Source organism: Seriola lalandi, unplaced genomic scaffold, assembly GCF_002814215.2.
Source record: "Seriola lalandi dorsalis isolate HSWRI2012SDOR001 ecotype SW California unplaced genomic scaffold, Sedor1 jcf7180002054162, whole genome shotgun sequence".
Lineage (NCBI taxonomy): Eukaryota > Metazoa > Chordata > Actinopteri > Carangiformes > Carangidae > Seriola > Seriola lalandi.
In genome coordinates this window covers 12,168-33,939 of record NW_019524715.1, presented here as the reverse complement: position 1 = coordinate 33,939, position 21,772 = coordinate 12,168, and the positions used below count along the sequence as shown (strand labels likewise).

At 39.9% G+C, this 21,772-nt stretch overlaps 2 protein-coding genes and 1 long non-coding RNA gene across 3 annotated transcripts in view; 2 read left to right on the top strand and 1 right to left on the bottom strand.

Annotated features, from left to right (window-relative positions):
- The window catches only part of ift74 (intraflagellar transport 74), a 15,852-nt gene extending 3,328 nt beyond the window's left edge, over nt 1–12,524 (bottom strand). Inside the window, exons 1-16 of the mRNA XM_023403604.2 lie at nt 12,433–12,524; nt 11,381–11,514; nt 10,860–11,001; nt 10,719–10,767; nt 9,939–10,037; nt 9,765–9,825; nt 9,389–9,448; nt 8,728–8,789; nt 3,339–3,477; nt 2,740–2,802; nt 2,173–2,316; nt 1,830–1,870; nt 1,626–1,705; nt 1,086–1,139; nt 341–438; nt 70–196 (exon numbers count right to left, since the gene is read on the bottom strand). Of these exons, the coding sequence (XP_023259372.1) occupies nt 70–196; nt 341–438; nt 1,086–1,139; nt 1,626–1,705; nt 1,830–1,870; nt 2,173–2,316; nt 2,740–2,802; nt 3,339–3,477; nt 8,728–8,789; nt 9,389–9,448; nt 9,765–9,825; nt 9,939–10,037; nt 10,719–10,767; nt 10,860–11,001; nt 11,381–11,509 (1,348 nt within the window). The 5' untranslated portion in view covers nt 11,510–11,514; nt 12,433–12,524. The remainder of the gene's footprint in view (nt 1–69; nt 197–340; nt 439–1,085; nt 1,140–1,625; nt 1,706–1,829; nt 1,871–2,172; nt 2,317–2,739; nt 2,803–3,338; nt 3,478–8,727; nt 8,790–9,388; nt 9,449–9,764; nt 9,826–9,938; nt 10,038–10,718; nt 10,768–10,859; nt 11,002–11,380; nt 11,515–12,432) is intronic.
- LOC111653136 (uncharacterized) lies at nt 3,613–8,085 on the top strand. The gene is made up of 7 exons (XM_023403605.2): nt 3,613–4,189; nt 5,292–5,397; nt 5,545–5,795; nt 6,099–6,210; nt 6,534–6,621; nt 7,363–7,578; nt 7,724–8,085. Exons 2-7 carry the CDS (start codon nt 5,293–5,295, stop codon nt 8,035–8,037), a joined length of 1,086 nt encoding a protein of 361 aa, XP_023259373.1. The 5' UTR covers nt 3,613–4,189; nt 5,292; the 3' UTR covers nt 8,038–8,085.
- A 3,875-nt stretch (nt 12,525–16,399) lies between the features above and the next one.
- Nucleotides 16,400–17,262, top strand: LOC147819267 (uncharacterized). Its single transcript, XR_015437089.1, has 3 exons — nt 16,400–16,557; nt 16,636–16,874; nt 17,165–17,262. It is a non-coding gene; the product is annotated as an uncharacterized LOC147819267 (long non-coding RNA).
- The last annotated feature ends 4,510 nt before the right edge of the window (nt 17,263–21,772 follow it).

Here is a 21,772-nt window from a genome sequence, read left to right as displayed (position 1 = left end):
GTGTGTGTGTGTGTGTGTGTGTGTGTGTGTGTGTGTGTGTGTGTGTGTGTGTGTGTGTGTATTACTGACCTGTGGTCAGTCCCCGGGCAGTGCTCTCTGATTGGACCACCTCGGTCTCCTTGCTGACCAGCACCTCCTGCATGTTCCTCAGCTCACTGGCTGTCACTGTATCTACCTGACGTAGCCGCAACATGTTCTACACACACACACACACACACACACACACACACACACACACACACACACACACACACACACTTAGTCTTCTCTACCAAACTTTGTCTTTTTCCTGTCATTTCTCCAACTGCCTCTGTATCCTTCCTCTCCCCCTCCTCCTCACCCTGCTGCAGTGCTCCAACAGGGAGACGATGTTCTCCTGGCTCTGTGTCATCTTCTCCTGCTCCTGAGCCCTGGACTCCTCAAACGACTCCAGGAAGCCTGAAACAAAGGAAGGAAGTTACTGACACTTACAACGGGCTGCATGTTATTTTATCTGAATCAACACCTGTTCATGCAGATACGCTCCTCTGTGCTTTGGTGACTCCTGGTGGTTGTATCCAGCATCTGCATCAGCCTTCACGTTCCCATATTACGTCAACATTTTTTTAAATAATGTTATTAATGTTCACACTGATGATTGTGTTTGGAGACAAATTATTTTTATCCATCATACCGCAGGAGTGGACTAAACCATTAGCACCTTTCAGAGTGGGAGAAGCGCCTCAGAAACTCTAATATTGTTTTAGAAACATAAAATACACCATTAAACTATTTATTCAGCCAACAGTAATAATAATAGTAGCAGCAGTTTTATTGTAGTTTTATTTATTTTATTGATGTGAAATATCAAAAATACAGATAAAAACAATGTTTTAACTCCAGACTTCCCTCCCCATGTTGGGGTCCCTGTAACTTAGTTCCACTACTCCCCTCACTTCAATGGCTCTGCATGTACTATGTGAAAGCATCTCTATCGTACCCACAATACTGTTATATTTCTAATATCAAGTTATTAAGTATTTAATATTCTGAAATTTGATAGTCATTATCACTCCTGTCTAGTTATACACAAAATTTCAACTTACGGTCGATTTCCTCCTCTTTCCTCCTCAGCTCTTTGTATTTCTGTTGACACTCCCCTGATGGAAAAACACAGAGAGCAGTCACATTAGTACTGAATTCATACTTTATTTACAAGATGGTCTACATAGTTTCCCTGTGAGAGTTCAGTGATATGATGAAGTGCAGACATGTCTGTGACGTGTGTTGACATGTGTCATATCATATATATATGATTGAAATATGATCATACAACGTTTGGATATAAAAAACATGGGAAATTTGGAAACTATGGATTGGAACAAAACGATTTAGAGTAAATCAGCCGAACAGCCCAAATCTATAAAGAGGTGGCATCCTGCAACAGCCCTGTTTTTACAATAAGGTTATTTAATTTATAATTTAAAGTTCTTAAAACTGTATTAATGTCAAAGCAGCTGGAAACTCAACAAAGATAAACCTGGAAACATAAAAATTGTTCTGCACTGTATAAGATGAATAAAAAATAAGCTAAAAAAACGAAACAAAAGTTCAGTTGAAGTCGTGGAGTGTGTTCAGTGTGTTACCCTGAGCCTCCTCCGAGTCCTGCTCCAGCTGTCGGATCTCCTCTGTGATCTGTCTGGTCCGCTCTCTGATCTCCGTGAGCCTGAACACACACACACACACACACACACACACACACACACACACACACACACACACACACACAATCAATACACAGAAGCAAAATACATTTACAACTAATTCATTAATATGACATGAACACATACTGTCTCTCCATGCTGGCGATTTCCTGGTTGTCCTCCTTCACCTGGAAAACAGAACATCTTAAAACTTTTATTTACTAACTATGTTGAGTTTATCTCAATGAAAACGTCAAATCACATCTCATTATCTGAACAGAAGATTGTAAAATGTGGTTGAAAGCTCTGATAATCTAGTGAGTGGATCTTTAATTTAGATTTTCTAGAAAACATAAATATATTGATTTTTTAAATATTCATAGCACTGTTCAATTAAAGGTTATTTTATACTAATACAACTTTTGTTTTATTAGTATAAAATTTGTCAGTTTGAAGTCACATGTTTCTGATGTCTTTATGTGAAGCGAACCTGTTTGATTAACTTCTCTCTCTGCTCCTGGGGTGAACCCAGACTCCTGTGCTCGGCCTCCATGGTGTCACGCTTTGACTCCAGCGCTGACAGAGTCTCATGAAGCCGAACCACTTCCTGTTTGATCTGCGAGTGGGCCAGCTCCTGCACAAAGTCAATGTCAGATAAAACATCCTGTACTACCACTTCAACTGGGGATCATGTTACCATTGTTCCAGACCTCCGACCTCATGTAAAATTCATGTGTGGATTTAAATTAATTAGTTATGTTTGTATTGGTTAATGCATCCATTCCTTCATCTACTTTCTGCTGCTTATCCAGGTTATGTTTAATGATTAATGACATTATTACAATTACTTTTTTATACTGCCAGGAGGTAATGAAAAAAACTTTACACTGCTCCTGTTAATAATTATCAGTCCTTCTGGGTTCACTTTGGCTGGTAAGACTGTGTAAAATATCTAATTAATATCTTAAATTCAACTTTGTGAACCCAGCAGAAACCCTGGCTTTCTTCTTTTACCACTCCGACTCCACCCCTCCCTCCTCTGTTAAAGCCAACTCACTGCATCGTAGTCCTCCTTCCTGGTTATCAGAATGTCCAGCTCTTCCTGGAGAACAGTTAACTCCTGCAAAACAAAGAACAAGGATGCAAGGAGAAGAGAGAAGAAGATTTAACTACAGTGTGACTAATATCAAAGTATTATCATTGTTAGTTAAACTCACAAAGATTAATGCTAGAAGTAGTAGACAATGACAAAGGAGAAGGAGGAGAAGAAGTAGAAGAAGATTTATCCTGTGAAATGTCAAGGACTAATATCACTTATTTACAGTTTGAGTTTGAGTGTGAGTGAGGGAAAACTCCTCAGTCACACTCACTGAGTTTATTGCATCATACATTACAGATGGTTTAATGAGACATTTAATACCATGATTACAGCTCAGAAAGCGGAGACTTGTTACTTGATCTGATCCAGCCTGATTGTCAGTGTGACTTGTCCTTAAACGTGACACCAGCATATAAAATTCCAGCTTATTGACAGAGTCACATTTGAAAGGAGCTTGTTACTACAGCAGCATTGTGTCAGTTTTAAGCATGTTATACTAATACTTAAGAAGTACAAGCAAAAGAGCAGCATTATAATAACATGAACTACTGTTTTACCTGTAGCAGTTCCTCATTGGCTGTTGCCATGGTGAAATACTTCTCCTGCTTTGCAGCTGGCATTGATTGGACAACCTCGTCAGCGACCAGCCTTTCCCTCCTTATCTCCTCTTCAACCGCCCTGATCGCCTCCTCTCTCCTGTAAAACAAACACACAACAGGGAAGAGATGTTTAAGTTTATTTTTTTTTTACTTTTACATTGCCTCAATTAGAAAACAGCATGTGGAGGGAGAAATGTAAAAAAGATGCCAGACCTGATTCAAGCCCAGAACACAGGTATGATAGATTAGACTAGATACCATAGCTAGAAAGACAGAAAGGGGATACAAGGATCAGAGGTTGGAGGGGTAAACTGAGGGAACAGGCTTAGTGTATCCTTGCTTTCTTGCTGCTCTCCTCCTTTCTTTCTCTTTTACCACCTTTATTTGTCTTCTATCTAAAACTCACACTTTTCTTTTCCCTTGTTTCCAAATTCCTCTCCTACCATCTTTCCTTATCGCTCTCTTTCTTCTCTCCTTGCATCCTTCTGTCTTTCCTTCCACCTGCAATCCGTTACTATAAATTCTTCCCCCTTGCTTTCTTTACTCCCTCCCTTCAATCTTTAATTCCTCTCTTCCTAAGAACTGGATATTGATCTGCTTCATTAATGTGTGATATTATTTCAATTTTAAAGGAGAGGTATTTCCAACAGGAGGGAGGACAATCTTTATCATTCATAAATAGTTAGCTAGCAGGACAGTGCAGTCAGCCTTTGGGTTTTTACAACAAGGAACAAAGGTCATTTGCTGTGCTGGCTTCGTCAGGTGTCAGGTGAATAAAGTTTCATCTTTGTGCCCGTAGAAGTAAAAAGGTACGTGTCTTCAGTTTCTATTGATGAATATATATAAGTGACAGATTCATTGAAACGTGTTAACAGTTTTGTCAATCCATTATATGCACATATATTTGTCAAATAACAACCAGGACTTTCACTGCAGTGCAACATTTTGTCTTAATATCTGAAGAGGGAAACATTTAAAAATGGTCATATCATGATGACCATGATTAATAAGATTAAAGTTAATGGTTTGATTAAGGTGTTTACATGGTTCTGTGTAATGTGCCTCCCCAGTATATATGAGGTTTTATACTCAGGTTAGTGTCCAGACTATACTAGGTAGTCTACTAGGTAAATACAAATATGTGAAGTGAACATGTGTGTAAGAAATGTGAAGAACTTCACTGGTATGTCATTTTCACAAGGCTGTATTTACAGATCATTTTAAGTCGAGTTCCACTGCTTCCACTAAAAGCTGTTTCACTTTCAACCACTGCTGGTACACATGCTGCTTTCTATCACAAAGCTGTACTTCAGTTGAACGATCCATTGATCAGCAAATCACCAGAAAATGAATCTGCAACAATTCTGGCAATCAATGATTGGTTTAAGACATTAAACAAACAAGACAAAATGCCAAACATTATCTGGGTTCATATTTTTAATCGTGTGGATTTCATTTTTGTAAATGACAGATCTTTGGTTGGCACTGTAAACTGCTGGGCAGACAAAACAAGCATTTTACAGACTAAACTTTTAATAATGATGACAATAATAACCTATGGAAATAATTGTTCACTGCAGCAATAAAGGAGAAATGATTAACAGAGAAGGCAGCTGTTTTTTCAGGTTATTCTGAGTGCACACGGCTACATAATTTGGGATTAACTGCAACTAACTTGGCACAAAATTTCTGTGGTACCTATAAAGCTCAACTCAAAGTGATGAAGGAGGCAAACTCATCAATGCCTATGATTGTAACGCTACAGCAGAGTTGGTTTTAATGAGTGACTGACAGGCTGCCGGTCAAAACGAACCAGCAGAATGTCTTCTCACACAGAATAAACAGAGGAGTTTATTTTTTATGTGAAGTATTGGTTACCCAGTGTTTTCTATTTCTTTCTTTTCATGGCAGCATGATGCAAAGGAGGCGGAAACCTCTCCTTCTGCTGTGTTTGACTGCAGCAGTCGCCATGAATATCCTGGGAGATACTGCTGAGGCCGTGGAGGGGGTTGCGCTGGTATGAAAATTTCCATTCTTTAACATTTTTGATGGCATAATTCCTGGATCATTCAATTATTGTTTTTTATGTTTATTGTGCTCCAATTGTCTGTATGTGTTACTCAGACTGTTTATCTGTTGTAATAACTGTCCATTCATCCACCAGGAGGTAAAGAACTTGACCAACAAGTCTCTGCAAGTCATTCCTCACAGTGGCAACAGCTCCTCTCTTACTAAACTGATGGTTGAGGGGAACTCGATCACTCTGACTGAGGAGGATGGACTGGCACTGGCCAGTTATCCTGCACTGGTAGAACTCCACTTGGATGATAACCGAGTGACTGATGTACCAGCCAAGTACTTCTCTGTGGTGCCACGCCTCAGAGTGCTGTCTCTGTCCAGGAACAACATCAGCGGGTGAATAAGAAAGCAAACATAAACATCAGCCTTGTGCTACAGTATTTAAATACTGTGTTGATGGCAGTATACAGTATAGTATATAGACAGTGTATAGTGTTTAGACAGCATACTCAAAAAGGTCATGATGTATACTAAATTAGCTAGATGTCTGAGAGCAATGTGACTGTCCCATTCGCTAAAACTTGAGGTGGTGATGCCCCTCAGCACTGTTCCAGACTTGTAGCTTATATACCTAAGAAGTTGAGGCATTACTTACAGTAAATACTACAACTGATCCTAGAATTGTGGACCTTGTTACAGCCTGGATCCTGAGGCTTTCTCTGGCCTGGATGATCTGACAGATCTGGACCTGTCCCACAACCTGCTGACAAGTCTCCCCACACAGCTGCTCAGAGGGCTAAACAATCTGCAGGTAAAACCCAACTGGTCAACAAGAATCTAGAAAGATATTCTGGTAAATTCCCACGACATGAGCAAGAGTTTCATTCAGTATCATCTAGCTATATAAGATACCGTGACTATATTTACAAAATAAAAGTGAAATGATTACATGTGTCAGTCTTAAAGAAAGCTATTTCAGTGAAGGTATGTCTATTATCATTGAGTCAGGGTTGTTTTCCATTCAAAATAAAAGAAACAACTCACTGTAAACCTTTCCATCAGTAATCTAGCAGTGTTAACCAGGTAATTATAAATCTATAATTAATCTATAATAATCCTATCTGGTCCTATCAGGTGCTGAATCTCCAGGAAAACCCCTGGAATTGTTCCTGTCCACTGCTGAGCAGCATTAGAGAGGTCGCAGCGGGAAATGTTAGCATTGGTAATAATTCAACAATTATTTGAAGTTACACTGGCAAGTAAAAAGAAGTGAACCTTTTAAAATTACATCCATTTATGTATAATGTTTTCCATCTTCTGGAGTGGTCCGATCAGAGCCCAGACCTTAACCCAGTTAAGATACTGCTGAAGTGAGACACTCACACCAGATTATTCTCAGAATATGTCTGAGCTGAAGCAGCTCTGTAGGAAGAATGCTTCAAAGTTCCTCCTGAACATTGTGCAGCTCTGATCAGCAGCTAATGGAAGAGGAGGTTTGAGGTTATTGGTACAAAAGGAGGTTCCACAAGATATTAAATCCAAAGGTTTACTTACTTTTCTCACCAACACTGTGAATGTTTAATGTTTGTCCACATTTGCGATTTAAATCAAGATCAGATCACATTTTATGACCAACCAATGCAGAAAACAGGTGATTCCAAAGTCCAAAGTTTTTCTTGTCACTGTAAGTAATATATTGACTTGTGACTGACATATCCAGCCTGGTCTGGAATTGTAAGGTTACCTACTTTAGGGCTTAATATTTATCTATGGGTGTAAACATAAACTTATTCAAACACAACTGAGACCAGTATTTAAAAGCCATAGGCTTTCTCTACAACAAATGTCTTTGAAACTATCTGTGGTGATGCTGACAACACTTAAAGACGGGACATTTAACCTACTCAACTGAGTGACTGCTCGTTAATTAAATTACTTCTGTATGTGATGTCTGTCTCAACAGGGGGACCACGAGCCACCTGTGCTTCTCCAGAAAATCAGGCCGGACTTGATCTTTTAGAGGCTGCAGCTGTATGTTACCCAGCAACATCACCCACCTTCGCTACAGACACACAAAAACCAAAAACACACACAACAGTCAACTCCGAACAGTCCCAGGGTTCATCCACTGTGCTGAAGACCACACAGTCATCAATCAAGAACATCACCATAAACAGGGGTAAGACTAAGAGAGATACAGGTATTTTACCCATTTTCTCATTCTTCCACTGTTCTTCTATTAAACATGTGGATTAACAAATAGAACGCAACCAGCTCAACAGAATGGTCTCTCCTCTCTATCTCCCCCCTCCAATCCCAACCAGGCCAGACCCCTGTGCTCGGCAACACGTGGAAGTTCACAGCATGTGTTGCAGCCTTGGCTCTAATAACCTCCATGCTCATTGTATGTGCCATCAAGGGGCCTTCCTTGTACAAGCTCTTCCACAACTACCAGCACCGGCGGCTAGACCAAGAGGAGGATGAGGAGGAAGACGTTGTGTCAACGGTCTTCTCAGGGACAGGGAGATATGTCAACCATCAGACATTCACCTTCGAGCAAGGGAACGCACAGATAGAGATAGAGGAGGAAGAGGAAGATGGGTATTTTGAGGATCCATACATCAAGAGGGACGAATGACATGCAGGAGAACCATGACAAATCACACAGCTGCTTCGGTCACAAGAAGAGGAGGCAATTACCTCCTGTCATTTGTGTCACACTTAAATACTCTGTGTTTAATTGGGGGCTGTTAAATTGTACATATTTATTTTTTTTAGCACTGCTAAATACTATCAGCCTAAGAGTTAAGAAAAGGGTTGTCTTAGCTCTATGCTCTCACTGTGAGTTTGTGGTAGTGTTGGTACTGATCTTATGTTCCTCTATAGCATCACATCATTGCCACAAATATGAAGTAAAAACTTGACTGTAACATGATCTCTTGCTCACCTAAGAAACTAACATATCAAACCTTATATATCAGGCCCACTAAACATCAGAGAGGTGTGTATTTATTCTGCTCCCCATTCCACTGTTCCACACCCTGGTGTTATGCACACAGGTCTTCTACAAGATGTGGTTGTATAGTGGTAAAAAACAAACCATGCCTCTGTGCACGAGATTGCATTTTTCATATTTGTAAATATTTAGAATAAAACACTGATAGACACAGAAAGATGTAGAATCAAATCATTCAAATCTGAATCTGAGACACAAATTACTTCAGATGTTTTACTGCAGTCATAAACCTCTGCACAAGGGATCTCATGCAACTTGTGTTTGAGAGATCACACAATAATCAACATAAATAAACTTCCACTAAATACTTACTCCCTCCTCTCAGTGAAGACGCTGTCAATGCTTTCAGCCTCGCTGTCATTCTGGGCTTTCACCTGGGAGGGAAGAGAAGAACGAATCACTTCTGACTTCCTGGTTTTAAAGCAGGACATGACAAAATTACTGTATTACTTACATAATAGCAAACCACAAATCGGACAGGCCAGGTCATAACATTGTGATTAACAGCGAATGGGTAGCAGGTGGATGAAATAATATATGATGTATGAGGAAAACATTACATTCTTAATCAACATATTTTAAGCTTAATTTTTCTGTGATTGGATTTCTGAACTTACTGATTAATTATTTATTCTGGGCTGTAACAAAAAGTTATTATGAGCTTTATAACTGTTTGTGTTCAGGAAGTAGCAGTGACATTCAGAATTTTAAAGTCAGACTGGTCAGGCTATTGTGGAAATACCTGCTGCCATTTTCATTTTAACAAAAAAGGACAACTTTTGCTTTAAATAAATGTTTGTTAATTTAAAACCAGCATTCTTATGTTAACATATCATCACACATAATATCCCCCCGAGAAATAATGGTGATGTGTGATTGAGTGTGGGTCTCTAAATCATGGTGGTGGATGATTTATGCATGCATGCAGATTACGATGACATCAGAGTCAATCACTATTACATAGTGTACTTACAATGTTGTAGTCATTTATCATTTCCTCCATCTCTGTGTTGGTGTTGAGCTTGTCCACCAGCTGGAAATACAAATAAAGAATAAAAAAACTTAAGATACTTCTCAAACATCTTATTATATACGGGACACCTGAATGTACTTCTAATACTAATTTAACAGCCACAGTCAAACATTACCATCATATCACTAGTGAGCTGTGGCATTTCCTTCAATGCCTGTACTTTGTTTCAGTTAATCCAATGGTGTTTACATACTTAAAATTAGTCTTACAATTGCTTGTTTGTAGTGTTGAGGTTGTAGGAGCTAAGATTTAAAGCGGTGGCTCACTGAAAATAACTACAGACAAGGGCTAAAACTTTTAGTTTACAGCTGCTTACCATATTGTGGTCAGCAAGCTGGCCTTGCAAATCCTTAATCTCTGCAGCCAGGCCTTCAGCTCTGAAAATAAAAGATAAAAATGAAGGGTTGGTTGTTTGGAGATTTTATTTTCATGCTGTTATTAAATTATAAAATGTACAGTGACAAGACAGACTAGTTAAAATACCACTCACTTCTTCTCATAGGAGAGGTAGACAGAGTTCTCCTGGTTGTAGTTGTCAATCTCTTTGTGCAGTTTGCTGGTCTCTGTGGTCAACTCAGTGATCTTACTCCTGTAGCAAAACAACAGTAATATTCACTTTTACATGGTTTAATTGATCATTATGTACCGACAGGAAGAGATGGTTGCTCTGCTGGAAACACCTGCTACATACTGTAAAGTAATGCTAATAGGCGCTCTAACTGTAACATAGCCTTTAAGATCAGAAAATGTTAACATATGCTACTACATTCTAATGTTACTGTAACAAAAATCTTTTTATATCACAGTTTTACAACATAGCACTCAGCTCAACTCTGTCTTTAACAAACATATATGAATTTTTGAAATATATATGATATTGTTGTGCTAGTTTTCAATATTGCAATTTTATTATTGTTATTTCTGTCTGTCATGAAGCAGGAATCCCTCCTCTGCTGCTCCTCTTTATTCCCGTTAAAAGTTTTTTTTGAGCGGAGATTTTATTTATCCGAAGTGGGGGGTCTGAGGACAGAGGGTGTCATGTGCTGCACAGATTGTGAAGCAAAGTTGTGATTTTGGGCTACATAAATTAAATGGACTTAGCTTGGTTACAGTAAAACACTATCGTACCACCTGTATGTATTTTAATGAACTTAGCTCTGAAAACCCAGATAAGAAAACACCAAAGTCCACAAAACAGTGTGTGCATTTCCTGCTGCCATAACTTAATCTGTGAGTAAAAATATAATTGGTGGCAGATAGTTTGTGTTACCTGAGAAGGCCCAAGTAGTAGGACTTATCCAGAATTTGTCTTTGAGGTCCTGGAGATGGAAGAAGGAAAGGGTTTGTGGAGTGAAAGATTAAATACAAATCTCTCCATGTGAAGAGTACACTGCTATCACTTCAAATCTACCTTTCATGCCAGTCTTCATCCCACTGAGCCCCTGTTGGGTGACAGGCCGGTCAGTCACTTTGATCTGTGCTGACAGGACTCCAGGGGTTGCAACTGGGATCCCGCCCCTCATACCAGGATGACCACTTGTACCTGGAACCATCTGTATTAAAAATGAAAGAACATAACTCCATAACACTGGGTTTCTACTCTAGTTACCAACACTGCAACACATAGGGTCAGTATCATACACTGATTGTGTAATGAAGTGCTACCATGATAATCCTGTGATAACTGTGCACAGATCATAAATGCTAACACAAATTCCTCCACCTTGCACTAAAAAGAAGTTTGACTGAGAGCTTAAATCGGTGACAGGTAAACAAAAGTTACCCGAATGTGAAAAAAATGAAAAAGCTGAAAAGTCCTAAACCAAGTGTTTTCTTTTTTTGAAATTGAACTTTTATAATATAAGGTATATACTCATGGAAAGAGCACCTGCATCTTAAATCTATAATAAATCCACACTGCAGTTGACTCACCCCAGTTGCGACACGTATGGCTGTAGGAGGAGGTCGGATGGCTGTTGGGGGTCTACCAGCACCAGGGACCACAGATCCACTACGGCTCAATGGACGGCCTATGCTTGAGGGAGGCCGCTGACTTGCCATGATGCCTAAAACATGGTAACAATATTGACATATTAACAGTAACTGCTGCTGGATGGAAATGAATTCATACTACTCATCAACCCACTGATGAGTGCTTATTAGTTTGTCTGCATGGTGACAACCCTGTGGTGGACAGTGAAGCTTCATTGTGACTGGAAGTTTGCTGGTTAGGAACCTGAAGCACAACATTTAAAACAGTGGTACCACGCCTTCGTCCAGGCCCCGCTGTATATATTCCATCCGTCCCCTACTCTGCCCACCTGAACAGTTTTTAATTGGCTGAACACACCTGAACCAGCTGCGCCTAAGGGTGATAGAGTCGTACAAGTTTGTGAGGCACAATCAGTCACGCAACAATTACTTGCAGCCCTGATGTCAAGTCGGAGAACTTATGAGAACTTCAGAGACCTCCATCACGAGGTGCAGTATTTGAGTATGGAAAACATTGTTTTCTTGTTAATGGAGGATATATGCTGTTTCCTACTAGCTTAAAACGCTAATTGTGACAACAACAGTTTCAAATATCAAGAAAATGTTTACCATACGAGTAGCATCAGCTAGCAAAATGTTTGTTAGTTCGGTGGTGTATTAACTTTGCTCCCAACAGCCTAAGTATCGTTACGTTACAACAAAGTTGACGTTATCTGTAAGACACATTGTAACGTTAAATAAATAAACTAGACCGTTGTTTTGAAAATGTTGTTTTGTAATGTTTGATAGCTATCTAGCTTAGTTTACCGTATGCCATCACCATTAGCAAATGCTAAGACAACTTTAGCATTAACGTTAGCTGACTGCCACGGTGTAACGTGGATAAGCTAGCAAGCGTTGCGTATCTTTAAACTGAACTCCTTCACGGTCGTTTCCGTCGGCAGTATAAACCTTTACATTTTCCAACCGAGGCCGCTGTTTAGTTTATTTACCTGAGAGGAAACTGACAACTAGCGTGAACACAGTAACAACAGCTAAGAGAAAGTCCGAGGCTTGGGATGATGATGTTGACGGTAACCCAGTAACCGTCTTCTTCTCCTGACATTAGGCAGCGGAGACTGTACTTCTGCCCCCTAACGTCCAACAGGGGATGTTACATGCTGACCAAAGACCAGTTTATAGGTAAGTTAAATATTCTGCTGAGGCTTTCTCACTATTTTCTTTTGAGTTGATTTGCAATGTAAAGCATTTGTTTGATTTATTGTTGTATCCAGAATTAAGGAGGAAAGAAGTAACTATGAAATAGTGTAACTTAACTTTCTTAAGAATAATGTGGGGAACGTATATGTATATATACAGTATGTATATGTAATAGTGTGGACTGTGGACCCAAACCAGTTGCCATAGGGGAAAGGGCCCTTGAATATGTGACATTAAGGTATCTTTTATTTCTAAGCCAGTTTGCACTTTAATTCTTTAATACTTTAAAGTTAGTTTGATGAGGTGCACACCAACTTTTTTTTCTAATCCGGTGAGTTTTAAAATGCTGGACACACAAGGGCATAGGTTTGGTCTCAACATTGGGAACAACCCCACCAACCCTCCAAAACAAAGAGATTGGCTCTTTAATGCTCTTTAATAACAAAACAGTTTATTAACATAAGATCTGAATTGACATTCAGGAATGCCCGTACACAAATGTAACATATGTAAATGTGTTGAATTTCTTTATATGAAATAAAGTATCTATCTATCTATCTATCTATCTATATGTACATATGAAGTAAAATCATATGTATTTAAAGTATAGCCTATATATGTAAAAATTGCATATGAAACCTAAAATTGGAACAATATCATATATTGACATATAAATATATATCTAACTAATAGAAACATATATTTTAGTATGTCTGTTTATATTATTGACATATGTTACATAAACATATATATCGATCCCAAATCTTGTCAGTATATATTCATTATTCCAATTAACCTAATGTGCATGTCTTTGGACTGTGAGATAAAGAGATAAAGAGAGGGGGAGATCATTAGGACGTGGAAAAAAATTGTATTAAAGGAAGCAAAGGAATAAAGTAATCAAAGCAATGTTACAAAATCACAGACACAGGATATCCGGGGGACGGAGCCGGAGCACAAGGAAAGACAACACTCAGCGTCACAGACAGAAAACACTTTGAATTCATGCTTAAGCAAAGGCAACCCAGAAACGCTGTTTGAGTTGAGTTGTGCCGGATTGGAACATCCACAAAATCTGGAGAGGTAGCCAGTAAGCATGAATGCAAGTATGGACTCACGGATTGAGAGACTGGTGGAGAGTGCGATCTGGCGAGGACACTGACACTACCTTCTGTGCCAGGTAGAGTCTTGGTTCTGGTGTCTTGGCTCAGCCCTGCTTACCTGCTGTGCCAGGTAGTGTCAGCCTCATGCGTGGTCGGCTTGTTAGATTTATACGTCCGGTGTCGATTATGATAATTATTATTTTCAAGTTGATGTTGAAAACATATAGGTTGAGATGACTTAAAAATCACTTTGGTTAATTCTTTTGTTTTTGTCTGGAAAAATTGAGAAAATAATTAATATTAAAACGTTTAATACAATTAAAAGAGTTGTATTAATGTATACATTTTCTCTTTTTCTGATTTTATTTTTAAGTTTTTTTCAGCTAATGATAAATAATGACCAGAGATACTGCTGAATCTTCCAAAGTAAAAGGAAAAAAAAGAAAAGGAAAACAGTGTTATCACTGAGTAAAATCCTGTTAAAACCCAGTTGGATGGACCATCCCTTTCAATCGGGGAAGCTGCATGTTCTTGAGGGTTAATTTGACAGTGAAAAACCGGGTGAACAGGACACTGGAGGACCAGTCTGGGAGCTTTGAAATGGAACAGCAGGAGCAATAACCTGGAATCAAGTCAAGATAAGAACATAAATCATTTAAAGTCATCTTGTGAATAACCTGCAGATTGGAAGTAAATATGGCAGCGCAAGCTATTGGGAATCAGTTGGATTAATTGCAGAGGGAGGTGGAGCGGGACACAGATGAAGTAGCTGTGTTAACTAAACAGCAAAATGTCGACCTAGCAAAGTTTGTAAATGAGTGCAAGTTGAAGCTAAAGTAGGTCAAGAGTCTAATTCAGGAGACTCTCTGGGTTAACCTTGGAAGTGTTGAGTTGTCCACAGCACTACAGGCAGCAGAAGCTCAGTCTGAACATGTTGCTGTTGTGCAACCTAATGGAAACCAGGAGGCATATGACTTCATGCTCAATCACTTGCAAGGCCTAGTAAAGACTGCAAAGGAGGTGCATGGTCAGTGGAAATGATTAGCCTTATCAGGTGACCAGACAAACCTTTAGACTCACATACAAAAGCTCAAACTTTATGTTCCCAAGCTCGTTTCTTGAAAGGCTGATTTCATACAATCAAGGACAAAGCAGGACGCTGAAAAAGAAACATTGTCTGTGACAAGAAGAAGCTTCACTTTTGCAAGCAGTTTTGGACATTAAAGCTAGCAGACAAAAAGGCTGCACTAAGAAAGCTTGGGGTATGTAAGGGGTGTCTTGAAGTTCATAAAGACAGTTCATACTGCAAACCTGGCTATTTAAAAACCAAGACTGCAAGGATGAGTATTCTCCAGAGCAGCATTACTATCTGTGTCCTAATGCTGAGCTTAAGAAAATCAGTGCAAGTCAGAAAAAGTGTAGATATGGTCCAGAGGAAGACAAAAGTAGGAAGAAATATACAGAGCATCAAGAGGAGTTCATCAGTAAACTTTCACCAGAGGTGGCAAAAGTATGTATGTATGTATGTATGTATGTATGTATTTTCAAACGCTGCATCCAGAGCCTTCAGCACTGTGAAAGAGCAGGCAGGTCGATGGAAAGTAAATTACAAGAGCTGCTAGTGGCTAACCTCCCTCTTTTCATCCCTCTCAAGGAAGAATGTCAGGTACTCCAACAAGATAGCTATGTTGACGACATCCTCAAATCCCACAACGACTTGGATCAACTGAAACCTATTACAGCAAATGTGGAGGGAATCCCTAAAGGCTGGAGGATTTGCGCTCAAGCCTGTGGTCTTTTCTGGTCAAAATGGGAGGAAGGAGTGCAGCGACAACCAGGAGAGGACTAAGGCAGACACTTGCAATGATGACAAGGCGCTTGGCCTGGGCTACATAGTAGTAGAAGACAAGCTCCATGTCATGATTGCAGTCAATTTCTCAAAAGAGAAAGAAGAAATTCAACTTGGCCAAGATCTTCCAAAAAATCAAATAAGAGCTCAGATGCCAAACCCCCTGACACAGAGAACTTTGCAGCCAACCTTGCAAATAAGTGCCCAATTGATGCCAGAGTGCAAAGTCAAGAAGACTGTATTCAGTATGTAAAACCAAATACCCTCTTACTTGGTCAAACATCCCAAAGTGGGGATTCAAAACTGTTGAGTTTGTCAGCTACCCCTGAAAGACGCATTCATGCAATCAGAAGTGACCAAATTCTGGCAGAGCTGGAGCCAACTTCCTGGTATTAACCAAAGAGTTATATACACCACCAAGCGTCAAGGTTTTGATGGATGAACCCCCCTATTGTCTAGAGGTCATCATGGTTATGCTAATGAGGGGGGTGGGTGTGGGAAAATGTATTGCAGTAGACTTTCCCAGGGGAACATGATAAAGATGCGCACTGAGGTATGAGGGGGGTATATATAATACCTTTATGAAACTTTAAATGGTTGAATGGGTTTAAAGGAAGCATCCGTATTCACAAGCAACAAACCATGAAATGTTTTTCATAAGCATAAAACCCTTTATTGTAAAAAAAAAAAAAAAAAAAAAAAGTTTAACAATTTACCTGGGTATAAAATGCATGCTCTTCTGCGTTTATTTATTTTAGAAAATAAAGTTTCCGCAGAGGTTCACCATCTTCCTCTACAAAACGGACACAACACATATCTTGGTAAGTAATATATTTCTTCTCCGGGAATCACTATTTAATTTTTTTAAGGGTTGCGCTCTACAACTATGATATATTTTTTTGTCTTTTTTTTTTAAGTTACCCCGGATGAGCTGGAGGGTCTGTACCTTACGCAATCAGACTACGGTAATGTTACCATTTGTTTGTTTTTCCATTTAACGTCAATATCGGAAATGGCATCATTCATTCTTTAACTACCTACAGATTTAATAGACGCTGCCAGTCAGCTTAACCGGGTTGGAAATCCAACCATTTTCCACGGGGAGTTAGGAAGTGTTGAAGAAGGAGAGAGTTCACCGGCATTCCGTCCTGAGAGTAGCCGTCCGAGGGTCAACCGTTCACGGCTTCCAAAATGTTGTAAACTCGGTCTGTCGGAATCATGCTCCAAAAATATCCGATCGGAAGGTCCTACGAGGGAATCTGCTGACAGCTGGATGTAACGGGTAAGTCGATGAAAACTTTTTAGAACATTTCTTTGGATTAAAGTATTTATTTATTTACTTTTTAACGATTCCTGCGGACATCCCACTTTTACTGCTTACACATTTAAAATGGAGACCGGTCTTCCTGTGGACTTCTGGAATTTCAGGGGTGTGTCAGGGGTGTTTTTCCGGCAGTGTATTTGGAAGACAGTGCCACCAGCGGGGTGGCGATGTAATGTCACCTTCATTTAGTTGCATGGAGTACAGAATAAATATACTTTTATTAATTGCGTTTTTCTGCCTATGTACAGGGGTTCAGTCATCAACTATACCTCCCCTGAGACTCCTGTGATGCAGTCGCATCTACCCAGCCCATCGGACGGACACACGCCCGTGGCAAAGAGACTGATCAGAGGTAGGCTTTGTATATTTTATTAATGGCACATGATATAAAATACACTTAACCTAAAATGAGATAACCCGAATCATTAAATCCTAAAGCTAAAAGTATGTGACACGCAAAATTAAAACATTTCCTCTCATCGTCTTTCGTCACAGAGGAGAAATCTGATTCGTCAGCCCAGAAGAGGGCAAAGAGGACCTCCCTACCTACGTCGCAGAAACTCAAGAACCCACTCCGTCGATCCTCAGCATCTGTGTGCGAGCAATCGCAGTCATTTTACAGTTGGGTTAGAGTCTTTTATCCGCCTTTATGGTTTTGTGTGAGAAGTTGTAAAGTAAGGTGTGACATTTCAACATGAATAAAGAATTAAACTTTTTTTTACGATCTTAGTCAGTCTAACGTAGTTCCAACCGAATTAGAGAAACGTGTAGAAGAATTGAACTGTATTCCACCCGCTTTTGCGGTAGACGTTAGCCTTAACATAGCTGAAAATTTCTCAGAATCTGATCCTTTTGCGGAAATCCATCAAATCTGCTATACAGAATTATTTCCAACCTATAGAAGATGCTCTGACTAGTCGAACAAACACCGTCACCCACCCCCTCCCAGCAGCACGAATCTGACGCTCAAGCCTCTTTCACTGCCGTTGCGTCGCTCACTCCTTCTCCTCACGCCGTGCTGATAGAGACCGATAATGAACCTATTTCCCCTGCCTCGCACGCCGCTCATACAAGCGTGTGTGAATCAAACCCCGCTCAAAAGAGCGGGGGAAATTCGGGGTGGGAAGCCGAACCGTGCAGAACGCTATCCCGCGACTATTATTAATCTAGAAATGAGAGAAGGTTTTTACCATTCCACCTCCTAGAAACGTGCCTGATCTAGCTCAATTTTACCAAGACGTTGTCAAGATCCTCAAGGATCTGGCCGACGAAGTGAAAGTAAAGGCTAAACGTAAAGATGTGATACAGTTGGAAGTCGACAAAGCCAGTGAAGCTATCCTGCCGGCTTTTGAAGGCTTACTAGAGTTCTTAGTGCAACGTCTCGCTGGTCTGAGCGATCAGACACTGTGACCTTTAGCGATGTAGGCAAATTAGAAAATATTGTTAAACGTAAAATTGTGGTGTTTTACAGAACCCCTGACAACTGCCCCCTCTCTCAATTCGAAACTGACTTTTCTGATCGTTCTAACCCCGTTTCTATTTTTATCGCAAAACTATTACTATGGAATAAACAATCTCAAAGCCTTTATAGGGGCCAAGTACATCTGTGATTATTGCTACAGGAGCTATGAAAATCCCCACTTGCATCATTGCAAAGGTAACTGCTCCGTCTGTAACGACCCCGCCTGCGTTAAGCAAAAGTTAGTACCCGTACTCTGCGGCGACTGTCACAGAACATGTAGCATGCTCTCTTGTTTTACCAGGCACAAAGAACCTAAACAAGCGCCTGTGCACCAAACGTACGTCAGCACTTGCGATTTGATAAAAAGATGCCAGGAATGCAAAAAAATGTACCGCATCGCTATTAGTATCGGTATCGATGGTCACGAGTGTGCAAGGCTTAAATGTAAAATCTGCGGTGAGAAACGTAATTTGTCGCAAACCAGCCTCGTCAGCGATTCTGAACAGTTTTTCCGCTTTCTGTTTTCCGGACACTATAAAGTCAACTACTACTGCATTGCGTCGTGCCCCCCGGCAGAGCCAATAATGTATTCATTGCCGTGTTCACTACCGCCTCAAGCTGTACAATTATGTGGAACGGCTGGGAGAGAACGTTCTCTATACGAACATCGACAGCTTGATCTACATGGTGAAAGACGAAGATTCCCCCTTGGAATTGGTTAATTATCTGGGGGCCGCCAGTCCCAAGAGTTACGGGTACCAAACCAGAAACAGTAAGAAAGTAGTGCTGCGCGTCAGGGGTATCACGCAGACCCGGATAAAGCTGCGAGCGGGTCAACTTTGACGGTATCAGGTAGCTGGTGGAGGGTTACCTGAAAGACTCGCGAGAGGGCGTGATCGAGACTCCTCAGCGCAACATCAAATGAGATAAAAAGAGCTTTTCGCTGAAGGATTCAAGTGGTGTATGACAAAAGACGTTTCTTTAGCGACGGGACAACTTTGCCATTTGCCTATTAGAATTTGAGCAAGTAGGAAAGGAGAGGGAAATTTTAAAAAATGTCACACCTCACTGTTATGGAGGAGATTGATTTTGATCCTAGACTCACTGTGCCTTTTTCATGTTTGGTTGTGGGAAAACTTATTTTGTAAAAAGTGTCCTGGAAAACCTCAATCATGTCATGGATGTTGTACCGAAAAACATTGTGTTGATTTATACTTCTTTTCAACCTATGTACGCTGAACTGCAAAAGATAAATAAAAAGATTAAATTTTTAGAAGGGCTACCTGATTCTTTTATGAAGACTTCAACCTGTTTCCTCCCGACCAGAATCATCTGGTCATTTAGGACGACGTTATTTTTCAAGCCTCTGACCACCCATTACAGACATCATAGAAAAATGAGCGTTATGATGCTGACGCAGAATGTATTTCACCAAGGCAAACACAGTTGTACCCCTCGGGACAAGTTACAGGTAAATATATTGGTTCATCAAATCTTCCCTTCACAAAAAGCCTTTTTCCTGGAAAGCTTTGAAGACGCCACCAGAGATCCCCACGGTTATTTAATCGTCGACTTCACAGGTCTCCTCCTCGATCTGCGCGATAAGATCATAATTCCTCCGGATCCCTCTTGTGCCCGGTTATTGATTAATTTCCCCACGGTTCGGCTTATCACATCAGAGGCGATGTTAGAAGCGGCCGATTTAAGGTGATGTTTAGCGATGGTGATGACAGATTCGGCCATCCTTCAATAAAAAGAGCAAAAAGTGTGGGGCTAAGGGGGAACCCCTGACGACACCCCCTCTCAAAATATACTGTATTAGACAGGGACCCATTAATTTTTATTCTGGCGGTGGGGGAACCGTACTTCTCATCTGGTTACTGAGGTGAAGAGCTTGTCGCACGTTATCCTGGGTTTGCCTGTACTTCACAAAGCCCGTCTGATCTGGGTCTATCAGATCTGGGACGATATCCTCCATCCTTTTTGCTAGTATCGATGCATATAGTCTGTAATCCATGTTTAACACTGATATGGGTCTGTATGAGCTACATTCTGTCCAGGAAAGCGGTGTTTCCCTGCCCTTAAGGACATAATTGAAACAATCTTTAAGTACCAGTACAAGGATTTTTCGAAAGGTTTTATACCATGCCACTGGATAGCCATCAGCTCCTGGCATTTTACCTGTTTTCAATCTCGATATGGCTTTATTTATTTCTTCGTCCATTATGTCTTGGGTCATTATTTCATTCTGCACCGTTCCCACCGATGGTAAATCTAGAGATGATAAAAAATCTGATACAGTTACCAATTCAGATGCCCGGGGTTGTGAGTATAAGTTCTTATAAGTTTCAAATGAGGATTGAATATCTTCCAGTTTGTGATGCATTTTATCGGTTTGTGGGTCTTTAATTTCGTGAATAATCTCTCTGCCAATTGTTTGCGTATCCTCCACGCAAGCAGTTTTTTTTAATTTAGGGCCGTTTTCATAAAAGGTTTGCTTGACAAATTTAACTTTTTTCTCAATTTCACCTTCGTATATGTTATTCAGAGTTTGCTTTGTATCTTTGATTTGGCTTAGGACATCAATATCATTATACTTAATATGTCTGATTTCCAGGGATTTTAGTTTTGCAGTCAGATCCTTTATTTGGTTCTCTTTTTCTTTCTTCTTACGAGCTGAACACATAAGTTTGCTCCTAAAAAAAAAAAAAGCCTTGGCTGCATCCCACAATGTACTGGGAGACACTGTCTCATTATCATTAAACAACATATACTCTTCAAATTCTTCCTCTATATATTTTCTGCATAGGGTGTCATTTAAGAGGCTGGTGTTTAGTCTCCACAGTGTTTCTTTAGGTCTGTTATCTAAATGCAGTGTCAAATAAACCCCTGCATGGTCGGAAATGTCTCTTACCCCCAAGTCACATTTTGTAATCCTATGTCTGTCAGCTTTAAACATGAAAAAATTATCAATTCTAGAATAGATGCGGTGCGAGGAAAAAAGCAAAACACCTATCGGTTGGGTGTAGTTCTCTCCATACATCCAACATGCTTATTTCTTTAAGCAAAGCTTCAGGTTTTGTGTTTCTTGTTCTACTTGTACAGTCCAAGATGGGATGTAAATTAATATTCCAGTCCCCAGCACATATCAGGATACCTGATGCTTGAGTAGTTATTATGTTGAACACCTTTTTAATTAGTCCTTTATTAGTTCCTGGTGGTCTATTAAAATTCAATAATATTACTTCCTTATTATTAATAAAGCCTTTAACCAATAAGTAACGCCCTTCTTTTATCTGTAATCTGTGAAGAGAACTGGAAATTTACTCTACTTGAAATTAATACAGCTACACCCCTTGCATTTCCCTTCTCAAATGAAGAATAGTATGAGTTT

Bases quoted from the DNA above. Each gene is read 5' to 3' on its own strand.
- LOC111653136 (XM_023403605.2), top strand. From the start codon at position 5,293: ATGATGCAAAGGAGGCGGAAACCTCTCCTTCTGCTGTGTTTGACTGCA. The intron at 6,211-6,533 runs GTAAAACCCAAC...TGGTCCTATCAG, and splicing joins GAGGGCTAAACAATCTGCAG to GTGCTGAATCTCCAGGAAAA. The intron at 7,579-7,723 runs GTAAGACTAAGA...AATCCCAACCAG, and splicing joins GAACATCACCATAAACAGGG to GCCAGACCCCTGTGCTCGGC.